This window comes from Hetaerina americana, unplaced genomic scaffold, assembly GCF_022747635.1.
Source record: "Hetaerina americana unplaced genomic scaffold, ioHetAmer1.1.p SCAF_8, whole genome shotgun sequence".
NCBI classification, from domain to species: Eukaryota; Metazoa; Arthropoda; class Insecta; order Odonata; family Calopterygidae; genus Hetaerina; species Hetaerina americana.
The window spans coordinates 7,333,687-7,350,827 of NW_027287427.1; the positions used below are offsets into that span (position 1 = coordinate 7,333,687).

The 17,141-nt window shown below is 35.4% G+C and overlaps 1 protein-coding gene across 3 annotated transcripts; it reads right to left on the reverse strand.

Annotated features, from left to right (window-relative positions):
* Positions 1–1,226: 1,226 nt before the first annotated feature.
* LOC139698090 (CXXC-type zinc finger protein 1-like) lies at positions 1,227–17,135 on the reverse strand. Of its 3 annotated transcripts, XM_071596993.1 has the most exons (12): positions 17,027–17,135; positions 16,793–16,914; positions 16,595–16,685; positions 15,138–15,276; positions 14,850–14,995; positions 14,031–14,195; positions 9,577–9,855; positions 7,435–7,572; positions 5,578–5,739; positions 3,272–3,430; positions 2,595–2,732; positions 1,227–2,159 (listed from the first exon to the last, which is right to left on the reverse strand). In XM_071596993.1, the coding sequence occupies exons 1-12, from the start codon at positions 17,054–17,056 to the stop codon at positions 1,989–1,991; spliced, it is 1,740 nt and encodes a 579-aa protein (XP_071453094.1). In that variant the 5' UTR covers positions 17,057–17,135; the 3' UTR covers positions 1,227–1,988. The 3 variants fall into 3 exon arrangements, with proteins under 3 accessions (XP_071453094.1, XP_071453095.1, XP_071453096.1); XM_071596994.1 differs by lacking the exon at positions 14,031–14,195; XM_071596995.1 differs by lacking the exons at positions 16,595–16,685; positions 16,793–16,914; positions 17,027–17,135 and adding an exon at positions 15,372–15,747 and having other exon boundaries at positions 1,228–2,159.
* Positions 17,136–17,141: the final 6 nt, after the last annotated feature.

Consider the following 17,141-nt stretch of genomic DNA (forward strand, 5'->3'; position numbering starts at 1 on the left):
ATTAAAACTAACTTTCAGGTTGATAAATTACAAAAAATGTATTCCAAATTTACAAATTATATTTTACATCAACCGAACCATTAACTAATGTAAAAAAATTTTCTTAATTAATTCTATTTTAAAATTTTAATTGGTTTTTCCTTGAATTTTACACACCACTCAACTTAGCACCATGTAATCATTCGTTACAGATTAAGGTCCTTGAAGAGTATGTGGTTGTCATACAAAGGTCTGAAGGCATGGACAGCATTATCACAGACAGCAAAACCACCACATTGTTCCAACATACGTCCGAATGATAACAAAACATAAATCTCCCAGCTCTAAAACCAACACTATCACACATATCACTGAAGATACCTACCAACCAAAACCTATTATATCATTTACTCATTTACATTTAAGAGGGAGAGATTATTACAATTTACGAAGAAATTTATTTTTACATTTTAATGATAAATTCACAGCACAATGTACATGTTTGTCAGGAAAGGAAGAGTGGATTGGGCACATTAAAAGAAAGGTCAGTGGTTTAGGAAATAATCACAGGACAGCAGGCTGAGGGTAAGGAAGATGACAGTTTGATGTCAGATATGACAATGTAGAATAATCGCAAAAACTTAAGGAAGCGTTATGGAAAATACCATATTTTCCCATCGATAACGTTCACCCAGAACTTTGCACTCATCATTAACTTGTATAGACACCACGGACTCAGTGCTTCATAGTTATGGTGTACGCGTATAATGATGCACGTCTGTATACGTCTATATTCATATACTAATAGTTGGCAACAACCAATGAATACATGGAATTGTAATTGCCTGTGGCTGTATCAACCATAAGTATTCAGAAGATTAGAGCCAGGTGATTGAAATTAATTCCAAACAACAGAAGGATGAATAAATAAACAATATTTGCAAGCCTACACAATCTCCCACCTTATTGCATTTTCACTATGATTCGTATTCAATATTTACACATATATCATGTATACTTACGTGTATATAATACAATGTACTCTACGTATATGTGAAGAACTATGTAATAGAATAAACATGTACTACGTATTAGAATAAATGAAGAATAGAAATTATATATTTCTTCTTTTTCTCTTGGATTTATGAGATGAAATAACAGTGACAGCAGCAGATCTATATAAAATAGAATGAAATTAGAAAGGCATGCTTCCGGACCAATTTCTTTTTGCAGGACTCTTCTTTTAATTATTGTGTAAATAGGTATGTAAATGTTTGGATTTTTTCAATTTTCATTTTACATAACACGCATCGTCATATTTTCGATTATTTGAACATTTCTGTATGAATAACGTGTGTGTTATCGATGGGAAAATACGGTAGTTAATAAGGGGAAATAGGGTCAGATGAAACCTACTACCGTGAGGACAGATTAACCAATGGTAATGATGCCATTCTAAAGGCTTTGCAGATATTTTATAGAAGTTTAATTTCACTTCAAGCTCACAAGTATTATCCCACAACCATCTTAATTTTTGTACAAGTTTGATGAATAAAAATTCTGTTTCCGAACTTCAACTCACATATCCCATGTGGCACTTTGAAACTGTAATCTAAATACATAATTAAACTGAGGAAAAGGTCATGGGGTAAAATATAAATCCTTAGACATTCTACTTAGGACTATAAAAAAAATTAGTCATGTAAAAAAAAAGGTTAAAGTTCAGGAGGCACCATCAAAATTCATAACCACACCAATTGCACCAGGTGACTCATAGTCATAAACGGTGCTTTAAAGATATAAAAAAACAACTCCTAAGTCAAAGGTAAAGCTCAAAAGAATATATGGTAATTTAAAACAAAGCAATTAATTTAAATATATCATTTATTAAACAAATTAAAAAAACATAGGTGCCACATGAAATTCTTCACTTCTTTTGTTTGTGACATCATTTATGGATCTGACTCATACAGTCAACAAAAAAAAACAAAGGAATATTTCATAAAAAATTAAGCATGAGCATTTATTAATTGTTGCTGCTCTTCCTGAGCTGAGGTCATTTTCTCCATGATTTCATGATTATAAGTTGAATGTAGCATTAAGGCAAGTACTCCAGCACGGCTGGCCATGTTGTGTCGAATTTGACGTTCCTGCTCCATCAACTCATCTATTCGCAGCCACTGCAAGAATAAATTTTTAAATTTGACACAGGATTTCAATCGACAATAAAAGGCCTTGGCCTAAGTAACCTCCATAAATGCTGACTTGCAGTATATGCACAAATGAAAAGGGGAAATAAATGGAATAGGATATTACAGTGGAATTCTGAAATACTAGTAATGATCAGGGGGAATTACTCTGAACAATACAGCAACATTAATTACTGCTTATTTAACCCTTATTTTTTAAAAGAAAAAGCAATTCAATTTAATAACTAAGTATAAAAGCTAAGAAACTTCACTTGTGCAACATAGAATTCTACTCCATATACTTAAAATATCATAAAAACATACCATGAATTAAACTACAAGAAAAACAAATGAAAACGCAATCCATTAAATAAAATAATAAAAAGAGAAACCAATTCCGTGAAAAAGGCATAAACAATCACAAACCTGTCGAACTCGTTCCATATCTACTTGTGCTCTACGTAATTTTTCCCAGCAATAATGTTTCATACACGACTTCTTGGGAGCACGACAAAAATCTCCAACAGAATCAAATACATTTGTCACCAATGGGCATCCGCATACCTAAAAAAATAAAAGAAATAAAGCAAACTTGCTTTCAGGTACTCTCAACTAAGTTAATCCTAAAACTCCTTCCTTTGCTAAAAAAATTCTCACAACTATTTCATTATAAATTATGACCTCAAAATATGCTATTTTTATGATAAGACAATAGTGAATGACACTTGGGCCTGTTAAATGTGTAAGTGTAGCCAACTTTCTTTCAAAATTAAAAAACAATATACTTGGAATAACAAACAACTTCATTGCATCATCTGCACAATTGCTTCATACTTCTATTCAATTGATAGAGCGGTTGAAGTTACACTTTTGTGCCTGATAGGCCATGATAATCTCGACTCGTGCTCAGTGCCACACACTCATCTTATGTGAATATTTTCAAATTGCCATTTTCTCTTCAAAGAAACAATTGTACCGAGCATGTGCACGCAGCGTGCTTAAAATTACATAAAAAGGAATTCTTTCATTTTATTCAATAAAAAATTTGTACCAGCACAGATTTGATAATACATTAGATGTTCTAATGGTGTAATTGTACTCACCTCAAAGTCAGACACTTTAGGATCTTTGCAGTGCTCGGGGCAGAGTACTCGAAGCCTTTTGCAATAGGTATGATTTATAGGATTATAGTAATCACAAAACATGTTGTTTCCCTCAATGTGAGTTTTGTAGACAGAGCCAAATGATGCTTGACTTTCATACTGAAAAATAGAAATATTATTAAACTATATTAATGAAAGAGCAAGGTTTATTTCTACAATTTAAAACAATTTTAATTAATGATGGTACTTTTCTAGGCATAATCAACCTCATTCAAACACTCTTCCACGCGCATACAATGCCCCACAAGCTGCTGCAAGGGCAGGGGATGCTAGGGCACCAGCCAGGCATGCAAAAATATTAGTTAACCTTTATTCAATCACACAACAGCCTAAGTCCATTAAATAAAATAATCAGGATGTATTGTGGTCCAGTTAAACTTCCCGCTATTCCTGTTTCCCTCCCTCCAATGCTTGGGTGAACACTCAGATTTTTAGAATGAGGTCCTGCATTTTTCCAAAAAAATAAATGGTATTACTTTATATAATCTTGTCTCCTGAACAGCTGTATTCTCAAATCACAGCTGTAAGCAAAACATTGTGCACTTATGAGTAGCAGAGTTAGCTTGTCTTACTCCCCTAAATGTTCAAACACTAAACACACAATACATTGTTTTGGGTATTTATGTCCTCACATAACTTACCAACATATAGTATACAAACAAAGTATTTGTCGTGCATAACAGAAACTATTGCATCATCACAATTGAACAATTTCGAAGTGTAAACTCCACTAAAAGTGACTGTTGTACCATCTCCAGCAGTTTTTTGGCAGTTATTGTATTATCATTCTAATTATTATCTCCCAACTTAAGTTTGCAAATAAAATCGAAGTAAGCTAATTAGCACTTGTCTCCGCATTTCCGGGTTCTTCATCCATGTTGGTTGTCTTATGGGTGACGAGTTTCGCTGGCCATCCTGCCTGAATCTTCAGGTCCAAGACCTGACCCAAAGACACGGGCAGGAAGACCTTCGACCTGAAGATGCAAGCATGATGGCCAGAGAAACTATTGTCACCCGAAGACAACCAATGCTGATGGAGAACCCAGAAATATAAAGACAAGCAGTTCAAAGCCACATTAACCTCCGTACGAAGCTAATTAGCACATTTGGTACTCATGCACCATTACATGCGTTGTAGTGGCGACTGAATCAATACTAACCGGTCGGCCATCAGCAACTTCAGCCTTGGCTATGCAGTGTTAAAGAAAGTACCACACAGCAGTCTATGTCTCTATATTGAACCATTCCCATCGAGCACTACAAAGAGATTATTAGATGGGGCCATTTTGTAATACCAAAGAGGATGCTAATACCTCCTTGAAAGGAAAAATATGTAATGGGTCTAAGTCCTGATAGCAGTTGCAGCTTCAGGTCATCTGCAATACTGCAAACAGCCTACCTACGTGAGGTCAACACCTTGAACAAATAGAATATGGAGCAATGGCGGGCTGAAAGAAGATTTCAAATTTAATTCTCAAGCAGCTTTCATTTCATTGTATAAAATTATTTAGGCAGGTGTTGACTGGGTGCCACTAACTAGGGGACTAAACCAGCACTAACTTTCTAAGAATCACTTAACATCCCTGTACAATGTTACACTACAATAACCCCCCCCCCCTTCATCTCCGCACACATCCTCCCTCCCTTCCTTCTGCCCAACATCCCTATCCAACTCCTGCCCCTTCCTCGTTTGCCTAACATCCTCCCTTCTATCATGGTTGTCAACATTCCATTGCCTATCGCAATCATCTGCATCCATTTTTTCTGCCTGCTTTGGATTTACCCCAACAAACCCTTATCCTCCCCACCATGCCTAGTATTTCTTTGTTTTTCTTTCTGTCAATTTTACAACTTCCATACATCCACATTTCAAAAGCCTCTAATTTATGCAATAATCTTGTCGCATTGACTAACTCTCCCCAACATACAAAATTATGCTACATACTAATGTTTTCAGTAGCCTTTTCCGTATAGCCCTACTCAGATACCTTCTGTTAAGTCCTTTGTTAAACACAATGCTCCTTTCAACGTCCCCACTATGTTGACCATCTTCATTCAAAACATGTCCTAGATTAGTAAACTGTTTCATCCCCTCTATTTTAGGCTCTCTAATTTTAATGTCCAACTTTTGTCTTTCTATTTCTTGAAAACCTATAGTCTTTTTTACATTCATTATGATTCTCACCCCATACTCAAAGAAATATATAGCACTCGTACATAATGGTCATTGTGAGGCACAGGCTTACCTTGTTGAAACACTTTTCCATGTGTCTTACAGCTGTCCGCGAGTGGATTTCATGGCCACAGGTAATGCAATACATGCTCATCTCTCCCTCCTCCTCCACCTCATCCTCACTGCGAGGGTCAACACTCACAGACTTTGCCAATTCAACAATTGCATCCAGCTCCTGAAATACAATTGACACATTGATTCATCTTTATTATAAAAGTGAAGTTTATGCACAAAAATTGATTAAGGTTTTGATGCAGTCCCAATATAACAACATTAAAATCTATGGTCTCTGATTGATAGCAATTCTGTGAAACAGAAACTTAAATGCTATGAAAAATTCCAGAATCTACCTTTTTGATAAAATGGATGTTTTCCGGTGAATTGTGCTGATTTATTTTGTAATAAAGGAAAATATGTGGTGCATGTATCAAAACTACTTACCTATGATTTTTCTTAAGCATCATTATATTGCCATGTGATAAATACCCACTGAATGAATAGAAATTTTTTCCATGGTTTTAAATTAAATCAAAATGTAACTTTTGACAACAAATTATGAGAAAAAACATTGCCTTACATTTGGTTGGATATAGTATACACGTTGTTTTGTCATGTTATGCATGATAACTCCAAGGCTATTTGTATTCCATGACAATTAATTTAGGCAGAAAGAGAAATATCATAAGTGCAAAATATTTCAAGTTCACATTTGGTTACCATTCCTAAAAATCTTTCAGTAGAAAACTGTCCGTCTCACGACTTTATAAAAACAAAATCTTTTAAAAATTGTCTGCATGGATAGTACGATAGTAACCTTTCCATTAATGATTAACCAGTCACAATATTAATGTTGATAACCCCTAATGTAACTGTGGGATGTTTCTCACAATAAAATTACGATTTCATTTTGAGGAAGTATACAAAATGATGACCAAGGAGTGGCGCATTAAGCCCTGCCAAAGTGGTACCACACAAATTCTACTATTTTTCTTCGAAATAATAAAATGCTGAGAACTAATTAGAGGTGGGCCAGTCCAAAAAAATTACTGCTGTCTACATTTGTAAGCATTGAAATGAAGGAAAAATTTTATGTACCAAAAAATTGGCAGAAATTATAACTCTTTACAACATTATAGGGATTTATTTTAATATCAGTGACAACAAACATAGAATTTATTGAGAAAAATTATAAATCACTTCATCAACATTTAAAATGGTCAATGAATGGTAAAATGATAGCTGTAGTCTGGCAATCAATGAATTGCGTCAAGACCCATTTCCATCAATACCAACTGAAAACCAAATTTCCAGCTATTCATTCATGTAAGCTGAAGTTAAAAGATGGAGTAATGGGCAGATTTTCTCCTAAGACTTCAGATATTATTTAAACCATCACAGTCTAACTCAGACCGTGGCACTGATAAGTGGAATCATGTTCTTCCTCCAATGCTTTATGGAAGATTCTGGTTTTTCCATTTCTATTAAGGGCTACCACATTTTAGATCTATTCATTTTAGGAACAATAGCACAATATGCACAAATGATGGCAGGGTAAATTTGAAAATTGTGAATGTGGTTGCTTAATACATGAATGTATCAAGCAAGGATGACAAATTGTAATAGAACAGTGGTATGCAACACCCCCCCTATCTAAATGCCATGCCATGTGTGCTCAGTGGCCCCTGGGTGGTAGGGGAGGGGGAGGTTGAATCAGCTGCACTGGGGACTTAAGGGAAGGGCTGAGAGAGAGAAAGCGTGTATGATATGCATCAACTTTAATGGCACCAATATCTGGGCAACAATGTGCATGTGGTACAAGGGTTCACGTGATAGTTAAATACCCTTTTAAAGTCTCTATTTCAGTACTTACTTTATGCCTTCTGTCCAAATCTTGGAGCATTTTACGAGCTTCTTGCTGCTTCCTTCTCACACTTTCCAATGCCTTCTTATTTTGCTCCTCAGCAACACACGGAGAAAGCGCCCACTCTTGTATTCTTTGAGGGAGAACCTAAAAGACATTATGGAGAATGATTGAAGAAAATTTTAAAGAAACATGAATTTTGAAATAGGTACTTACACAATCTCATTACCAGTAATCAACTGAACTATAATTCAGTCTGCAAACCACTGACATTTGCGTACATAGTGCAACAAAATATGGCTGCTTAGATGATACATACATGAATGATCCTATTGCACAATCGTCAACATTTTTTAATAGATGTTGCTGTCAAACTAACATTATCTTATTAAAAATTTGCGAACTGACTAAACTGATTCCATTCATCACTTGTATCAGCCTGTAGCCAGAAGCATTTTAATGAGGTGCTTCATGCCCACTTCAGAGGCACACTACGACAACCTTCAAAAAGACGTTGGCATATCCCAATCCCAATTAATCAAATAAACAGGGATATCAAACAACAGCAAATGGTTGTTAATGCCTCGTAATGCATAAGCACGGGAGGAGCTGCACGGTGACCTTGGCAAATTAAAATTAATGAGAAATTTTTAAAAAGCATGAATGCCGAACAAAGTCATTTGAAGCAAAACATAATTATTTACATCATTGATGAGGGTATTAGACATAGTTTTTGTGAATAATTCCTTTTCTCAGTTCTCACTTCACTAGGAACCCATACTGCTAACCTACTCTCTAAATTAATCTGCTACAGGTGAGACTATAACCCAATCTTAATAATATTGCCCTGATTTTAGCTGATACATACTCAAATGCAGAAAGACTTATGCCAAGCAAAAATCGCTCTGTCAAAAATGACATCATTTTCATCAGGCAATTCCGAAGATCATATCATATTCCTGACTTCATGATTTTCCAAACTTTTTTGGAACCTTGCAATGACGCCTGCACTCCCATTCATCATTACAGTTATCAGAAAAATATTATTTCCAAAATAATGGAGCAACGAATCAACTTCAAGTTTTTCGTGAAATGCAGTAAAAGTTATCAAGAAATTATTGAAATGTTGACAGCAGTTTACGGTGATAATGCACAGAAGGAAACATCTGTTTTCAAGTGGACTAAGCATTTTAAAGATGGCCAACAAGACGCCATGGACGATGCAAGGCCTTCAACATATCATATTCCTGACTTCATGATTTTCCAAACTTTTTTGGAACCTTGCAATGACGCCTGCACTCCCATTCATCATTACAGTTATCAGAAAAATATTATTTCCAAAATAATGGAGCAACGAATCAACTTCAAGTTTTTCGTGAAATGCAGTAAAAGTTATCAAGAAATTATTGAAATGTTGACAGCAGTTTACGGTGATAATGCACAGAAGGAAACATCTGTTTTCAAGTGGACTAAGCATTTTAAAGATGGCCAACAAGACGCCATGGACGATGCAAGGCCTTCAACCACCTGTGTTGACAACAACATTGATCGTGTGTGGTACCTTGTCCTTATGGATCATGGAAAAACTGTCCAAATGACAGCTGAGGAACTGAATTTAGGAAAATCAGCAGTGCACCCTATTTTAACCGAACACGATGGATGGATCCTTCACCATGACAATGCACCTGCACATTCAGCACTGATTGTTCACCAGTTTATGGCAAGAAATTCAATCACCATCCTTGATCATCCTCCTTATTCGTCAGATCTCAACCCCTTTGACTATTTCCTATTCCCAAAATGCAAAAATGTAATGATGGGATATCACTGGGAAGATGTGGACACAATAAAGCAAGAAACAACGAGAAAACTAAAAAGCCTAACTGCCGAGGACTTTCAATTAAACAGTGGAAAAGAAGATGGAATAAGTGCATAGCTACGAATGGAGAGTAGTTTGAAGGGGAGAAAATCGATACAAACTAAATTTTGCAAAATAAATTTTTTACGGCCTCAGTTTGCTTATTTATTAGACAGGCCTTGTATGCGCATGATTTACAAATTTGTAATAGAATAGAATCCAGGCTTTACCTCTTTTCTCAGTTGCATCAACATGTAAAACTGAATAATCTGATATTTAACTATTTAGCTCACCTGATAAATCCTGTTCGTAGCCAGTTTGATACCGCACTCATCACTACAGTACTTGCTGCCAGCCCGTGCTGCTTGAGTGCATTGAGGCCCGTAGCACTGCTTGGGCACATTGTCACTCTGCGGTGTACCTGGCCCACCACCGCCACCCTTCCCTGCGCTCCCACGACCCCATCCAGGAGTAGAATGGACTCCGTAGCCATCCGAGTCTGAATCATGCCGTTTCTTCCTTGAGGAGGTACCAGATGACTGCCGGTGACTCTTGCTTGAATACTCTTTCACCTAATGCAGACATTACATGAGAAAAAAACTAGTAAAGCCCCTCAAGAGACTCTACATAAGTCATGTAAGTTACAAAGAGATGGTTCTTAAAAGTTAAAAATTGCATACGCAGGCAGACATACATCAAATCAGATTCATTCCAACGATATGGGTACAATGGACCATAAAAATGATGATGGTGATAAACAAATTACGCAACAGAAAATAACTCAAGATAGAATTACGCCATCAAAACCATCCAAACATGCAAGAGAGAAATGTATTACGTCAAGAAGGGGCAGCCAATCAGATCATGTCCATTAAAACGACCAGTGATTTTCAAAGCTATTACTATGAAACTAAGCTATGGCATGGATGAAACTGTCTGTGATCTTGAAATAAAGTTTTTACAGCACAAGCAAAATTCACCTACTTGGCCAAATTGCTCTTTTCAAGCAGAATTAATGCATCAGCAATAATTTACACATCAAGACTAACACTCTAATACTTAATCAAACTTCACCAAAGATCATTTCCTGGCAATGACATGAGCAAAAATATACAAATGCACCCTGTGAAAAATGAGCAAGGCTCAACAAACTGTTTCTCATGAGCCAACTGGCACAAGTTTTCAAGATGCGACAATGTGGGTTTCCAGGCTGGCTGCCCAGAGAATTGAATTCACAACATGAACAGACTATGAAAAGTCACAATTTTGGTAAGGATATAAAATGTCTTTCTGGTGCAACATGTGTACTTACAACACACACTGCAATGCCAGAGATGCAAAATTGTATTCTGAAAATGACATCACATCAAAGCATATACAAGAAGGCTTGGAAAGGTTGATGTCATCCTACAGATCTACAGGTCTATTACATTTTCAAAATTTTAAAAATAGAAAAAAAACACAAAAACTGTCCTTACCCAAAAATTCATATGAATTTAAGTAAAATTTAATTTGTATTCATTCTATTTCAAAAAAATAATTTTTGCTCTCAAGAATAAATTTGTATCACTACATATGTACCCATCGAAATATTACAAAAATAGCACAATGATTAATAAGAGTTTATGAGGACTTCACCAAACCCAATAGTGAGTTGTTACATCTAGCAAGCTATCCGAGATAACTAAGAAAACCTATTTCATACAACAGAGAAAAAAGTTCTTGATCATAATTATCATTTGGATACCATTTTCTCTGGAGACAAGTGCCTCATTTAAATTTTAAGTATGGTTTTCCAATATATATAAGAACATTTACTACATAACATACATACTTTGGGCAGCCACAATAATGCATGTTGTACTAGGACAAACTTCACAACACAGATACTTAAGCAGGTTGAATGGAAAATTTCTGAATAAAGGTGCAATGTATTTACAAATAACATACACAGACTACAAATATTTACAACACCACAAATAACACACAAAGCAGTACAAATTTAAAAGCAAACTATGTTAGTAGTGCACATGGGATTGGCATTTGGTGAGTTATTATGGCATGTGAGACATTAATCAAGGAATAATTATTATGATCACAGAAGAAATATACCTAAAATCGAGTTATTACAAATACTACATTCAACTACGAGCATTTATGCCTCACAAAATTACTTCATGTTGTAGTGCATTATATATTACTATAATTCTGGCAGCATGAGTTGAGCAAGGACACTGACAACTGAACTATACAGTTAGAAGCCACCTTCAAGCTCTAAGGGAAGGATTTGAAAACTGCTCTCTCTCTCTTAGCGAACTTCTATGAGGTGGGTACGTTCCTCTTTGCATTATTTGATTTCAATGCTATAAAAACAAGCAGTGAGTTTTAATGAACAGACTGGCAAATAAAGAAGAAGTATGGATATCCATACAAGTCGGTAACTCAAAAACGTAAACACACCTTTCTATCTCCATTTGTACCTCATTTAAACAACCTAACATTTTATATTACTTTATTGGTAATTTTGCCATTATTATATAATGATAATTTAAAAAAAATCAAATGAATGATTAAAACATTCCTCAAACAAGGCAACATTATGGAATTTCTATTCTCATTACAAAATTTCATATAATTTTCTGATGCCACAAACGTGCACTTAACATATCACTCGGCCAATCCAAATGGCAGGGGTTAATAAAATTAAACAATGGCATCGGTTTTTGCACATCCACTGAGATTACACAGCTTAATCATTAGTTTATGCGATGCCTAAAACAGCAAAACTCTTTGTTTTGTAAGTTAAACATTTTACGTAAGTAACTGATTCATTCAGGTTAACATATACCTTTTTTCAATGAATCAAACATAATACAAACTTATTCATTTCAAACTAGCATAGTATTGAGTAGTTACTTCATGGTAAGAGTTTGTAAAGAGACATACATCTAATGAGGGGGTGAAGGGCAATCATATCATGACAAAAAGTTTTGGAATTGAGAGATTTGATAACTAAAATGGTTGCAAGGGCAATTTCTGATATTTTCAGGGTTGCCTACTGGTAATGAATAAAATATATAATGGACTGATTTACTAAGTTATTGATTTACCCTGAAGACAAAATGTTCAGATTCACAGTCAAGAAAAAACTAGATGCCCACATTGATGACAAATTCTTTGTGAGGAAAAAGTCTTTTTTAAAATGCTATCTTAGCTCTTGATTTGAATAGATCATTCCGTGCAATGTTTTTCACACAAATAGTGGTCAGTATATGGTGATAATTCAACAGCAAGAGTTTTATTGAACCATTTTTCCTCAAAGTAGAACTGATATTAGTATTTCTTTCTCCTCTGGCAATTAATGTTAGCAGCTTTGTCAAGATAGGCTTCCTTGAAAATTATAATTTGAACTGTTAAATTTTTATTTTTAGGATTTCAGACGTTCATCCAGATAAAGAGAGATTTATAGTCACCCCTTGTGATGATTTTGTTGACTATCTAAACAAATTGATGGGAACAAATGATTTAGGGGTAAATTTCATATACTTCATAGCTACTTTTGAATTTCAATGGATATTTATTCTTTCCTAAAATATTCGTTCAAATGATTCTCCATGCACTTATGCTCAGCTTCGATGGCATGACATTGATCCTCCCAAACGATAGCACACTAGTTTACATCGTGATAAAAGACACTTAATACTGGAATAACATTATAAAAGTTCAAATAAAATATTTTTTTACATCTTCAAGTTAAATGGATAAAATGAACCTTCTGGTCAATCTTGGAAAAAAAAACATTAACAATTTAACTTAACGGAAGCTTTCAAAATTTTAAGGTGAAGCAATTACTGTAAAGCATCACTCTTTTACCACGGAAACCGAAGTAGAATTTTTGCAAACCAATTCTGAACTGTGAAAAACAACATTTAAGTCTCTGCCCTTACCTTCACCACCCTTTTGGTTGACCTAACATACAACTTAAATACAGATGAAAAATAAATATGCAATAAAAAACTCATAGGTCAAATTTCGTAACATTTAAACCTTCGATGTGCATATCAAACATGCACAGAAGATCAGAGAACTATTGCATTGAATTATAATGCAACTGTGATTTCTGTTTTTGCTTCCATTACCACTGAAAATTAATCCTGTTTCGAGTTTGTTTTATTTATATGATGTTAATGTTTTCAACATTACTACAACAATTACATTATATCGTCAATAGAAATGGAACTTGGGGAGTTATGATAATTTCTACCATTGCAGGGGGAGAATTAAACAGTGGCTTACATGAGCTGGAGACTTCAAATCATTGAGTCCAACAAAATTATTGATGTGTGCAAGTCTGTGTCTAATGTTGAGTAAATAACGCACAAATGACAATTAACTTTAAATACCTTCATTTGGTGGATCAATTGAACAAATGCATTCCTAGGAAAAGCTTGTGAAACACTTGACTAGTAGTAACAATTATCAATAAAAAATTATAATCCATTAGGCAATAAAAATGAGTTCTGATTAGCAAAAAACAAACTCATTTCTTCCCTTTTTCTACTCCTTCATCTGGTTTTGAAATTAATTTTCATCTAAGCAAAGTTTCTACAATAAAAATTCAACTTTGTGGGTACATTTCTTCTGCAATATTCAGGCAAAAATTTTCAACGGGTAAGTTCGCAAAATAAAAAACAAATGCCAACCCTAATTGGTGCATCAGTGCAAACTATACAGAGCCCGAAGGTACCTTTCTTGAGCTCTGCTCGGAAAAGTGCTCCCACGAGGATTGGGATCTGCGGTGTGTGGGAGAGGCATGTGGGGAGGAGTATGAGGTTCGCTTGGTTTTTGCCCCCGTGAACTTTGTAGGACTGGGCACCGGCCCTTGTGGGTGCGAGGAGGACCACAGCAGGCCCTGAAAAGCGGCCCTTTGAATGAAATCTGCCACACGATGAAATCAGCCACTGAACAACACAATTACAAACATGTTGGAATAGTGCATACTGCATTTTAAGGAACATTAAAAAGTTCAAGACTGCATGCAAAAAAGGCACAAGGTTTAAGAAAAAGATCATAATATACAGTTGAAAGAGTATTAAACCTCATCATGTGTTGACTATACCTCCATAAGGCTGTTATGAAGACCACTTCCTCAATAGATATATGTTTGTAAAACACAAAACCCACAGTAAATTACAGAGAAAACACCTTCTCAACCAACTCTACAATAAACTTAAATGAGTGATCTTCCAGCTTGATTCAGAAGCTAAAATTATAAGCAGTTTTGATCCAACATCCAAAGTGGAAAATTTAATAACAATGCATGATAGAACTGGACAGTTAAAAATAAATATCTACAAAGACAATATCCTATATAGCGTTAAGTTCTTACTGAACTGTTACATTTTTAACAATAAAACATAATAGTGATAAGAAACATAGCAAATAATATTATCTTAGCATACAAGTACTGAGGTATATATCCTATTTAATGAATATGGATACCTTAATTAACTCATTATTTGACCAAAATTAATATTTTTATAGTTAATGGAGCTGTTAAACTCACAAAATTAAGGCATTGTCTTTGACGGCATTTTTGTCGAATTCTGTTAGGTCCTCCAAATTTCCTCATATCTTTGCAAAAATCACAACGCCCACAATCTTCAGTTCTGTAGCATGCAATGCATTCTCCACATCTCCTCGACGATTTGCCTATAGATAAAAATAATGAGGAATTTAAATACCTTCTGGCAACTAAATCATGCTCAATCTGGACATAGCAGATTTAAAACCATAATAAAATCGCGGGAAAAAGCATTTTTACTAATACAATGCCCACAATACAGATTCATACTTTTATCTTTCTTTTTCTTCTCTCTTTTCTCATCACTATAAAATTCTCCGGATTCCTTGATCGGAGTTGATTTTTCTGCTCCATCCTTCTTCTTTGGTTTATACTTCGTTTGCAATGTCGGGTCTTCTTCCCTGCATCGCTAAATACATTAACATCCAATTAGTAAGATAAACTGACAGAGACTAGGGATTACTGACAGGTCTATATTCTAAAAATACAAACACTAATCATTACTTCGATCATGGTCGTGAGGTTCATCTTAACTACGCGCCGTAAAAATCAATGGAGGAATATTATGATTTCTAATATGTCACGCGTCCAACCACACAAAAGTTATTAAAGTGCTCCCCGGGTATCTGCGCACACGATAAGAAAATACTGGCTGTTTGACTAACTTGTTAATACTGTTAATTCGGGAAATAAATTACTAACACAACGTCTCGTGCTGCGTGTGACGCAGCTACTCTCTTATCCCGGAGGATACTATTTCCTTCCCATTTTCAAAACAACTAATGACGAATTGAAACAATGTAGGAAACGTAACGGAAACTTCCGACACTCTAGCTCGTTTTCGCGGTGATGACATAATAATGCATCAATCATGTCTGCATCCTCAACAAAGCGTCGGTAGGTGCCATAAGTTTAACCCATTGCAGGTGGTACTGCTCTCGAGGCATAGTAGACCCCATTTCGCATGCTGTGTACGTCACGTCGTCACCGACTGCTACCATGGGGGGTGGACGAAAGGCACCAAAGGCATCCGTTCCTAGTTTTAAGGAGAGAAGAACTGTTCTTGAGCTGCCATTTGGCTCAACTCAATTTTACCAAAACCGTAGAGGTGGTCCACCCTAAATACCACGAACTCCGCCTTTTAATACGCTACGCGAAGGCCATTGAGGAATTAACAAAGCGCAGTTAAGTTAAAAGGACGTTGTTTTTAATCAACTACTTTTTATCATTCAATAGTTAAAACTAGTTTTACGCAAAAATTTGTGATTTATATGATTCTTGTCTTTAACATGGAAATGGTAATATTATTGGCATTTTAGCAAGAAAACCTGACATAAAAGACTTCTTTGCAGGATCTCTAAATTCAATGAAACCGCGTTATGCAGAGGATGCAAAGGCCAATTGAGAGTTAAAAAGGGTACATATCCATTGGCGTTATCTACAGTGGTGCAGTGTCTGGCTTCAAGTTTACTATCAGGAGAAAATTATCCATACTCACCAAAAAGCAACTAAAACGAGAAACAAATGTATATTTCATTATTTAGAGCGCTATGAATTTCATGTATGGATGAAAGTGGGTTTCAGTGATTATGGGAAGGAATTTTGAAGAATTACATCAATTGTATTGACAGGAGCACCAGCATTTGGCGTGCCGTTGCATTTCCAGCAATATCTGCACCAAACATCGCCATTATTCAGGCATTTTGGTTAAGAAAGCGAAATCTTACCTCGCAGAAAAATTGTTTTATGTATTTTGCTTCCTTCTCAGTAATGCGGATGCAATCACCGTGGTACCATTCCTCACAGTTGTCACAGCCACTAAGTAAATAATGAATTAATGAAAGCACAGGAAAAAGGATGATGCAGTGATTTGACAGAATACATTGTGTTACGCACATCAATCTGTAATTGACAATCATACTTACATCATAAACCTAGAAGAATCCGAGGAGCGACATATGCAATACGCCTGACCTTCTTGTTTCAACAGAGTTGCTATCTTTGACTGCCTCTCTGGTAGCATAAACTGCCGAGCAATCTCCTCTTTCTAAGAATTTAATAGCAAAATACAGTACAACACCAGGTACTAAGTAAGTTGGTTTAATTATGAATAATATAACCTACACCAAGTAAGCATCCTACGTATACAATTGACTTACTGAGAGGCCTACATATTCCTTCTCTGTCATAGTGTGAAAATAAGCACAGTTTTCTCATTAAATGTTTATAATATCCAAAAAGTCATCTTATGTTTATGCTCCCACGCGAATATCC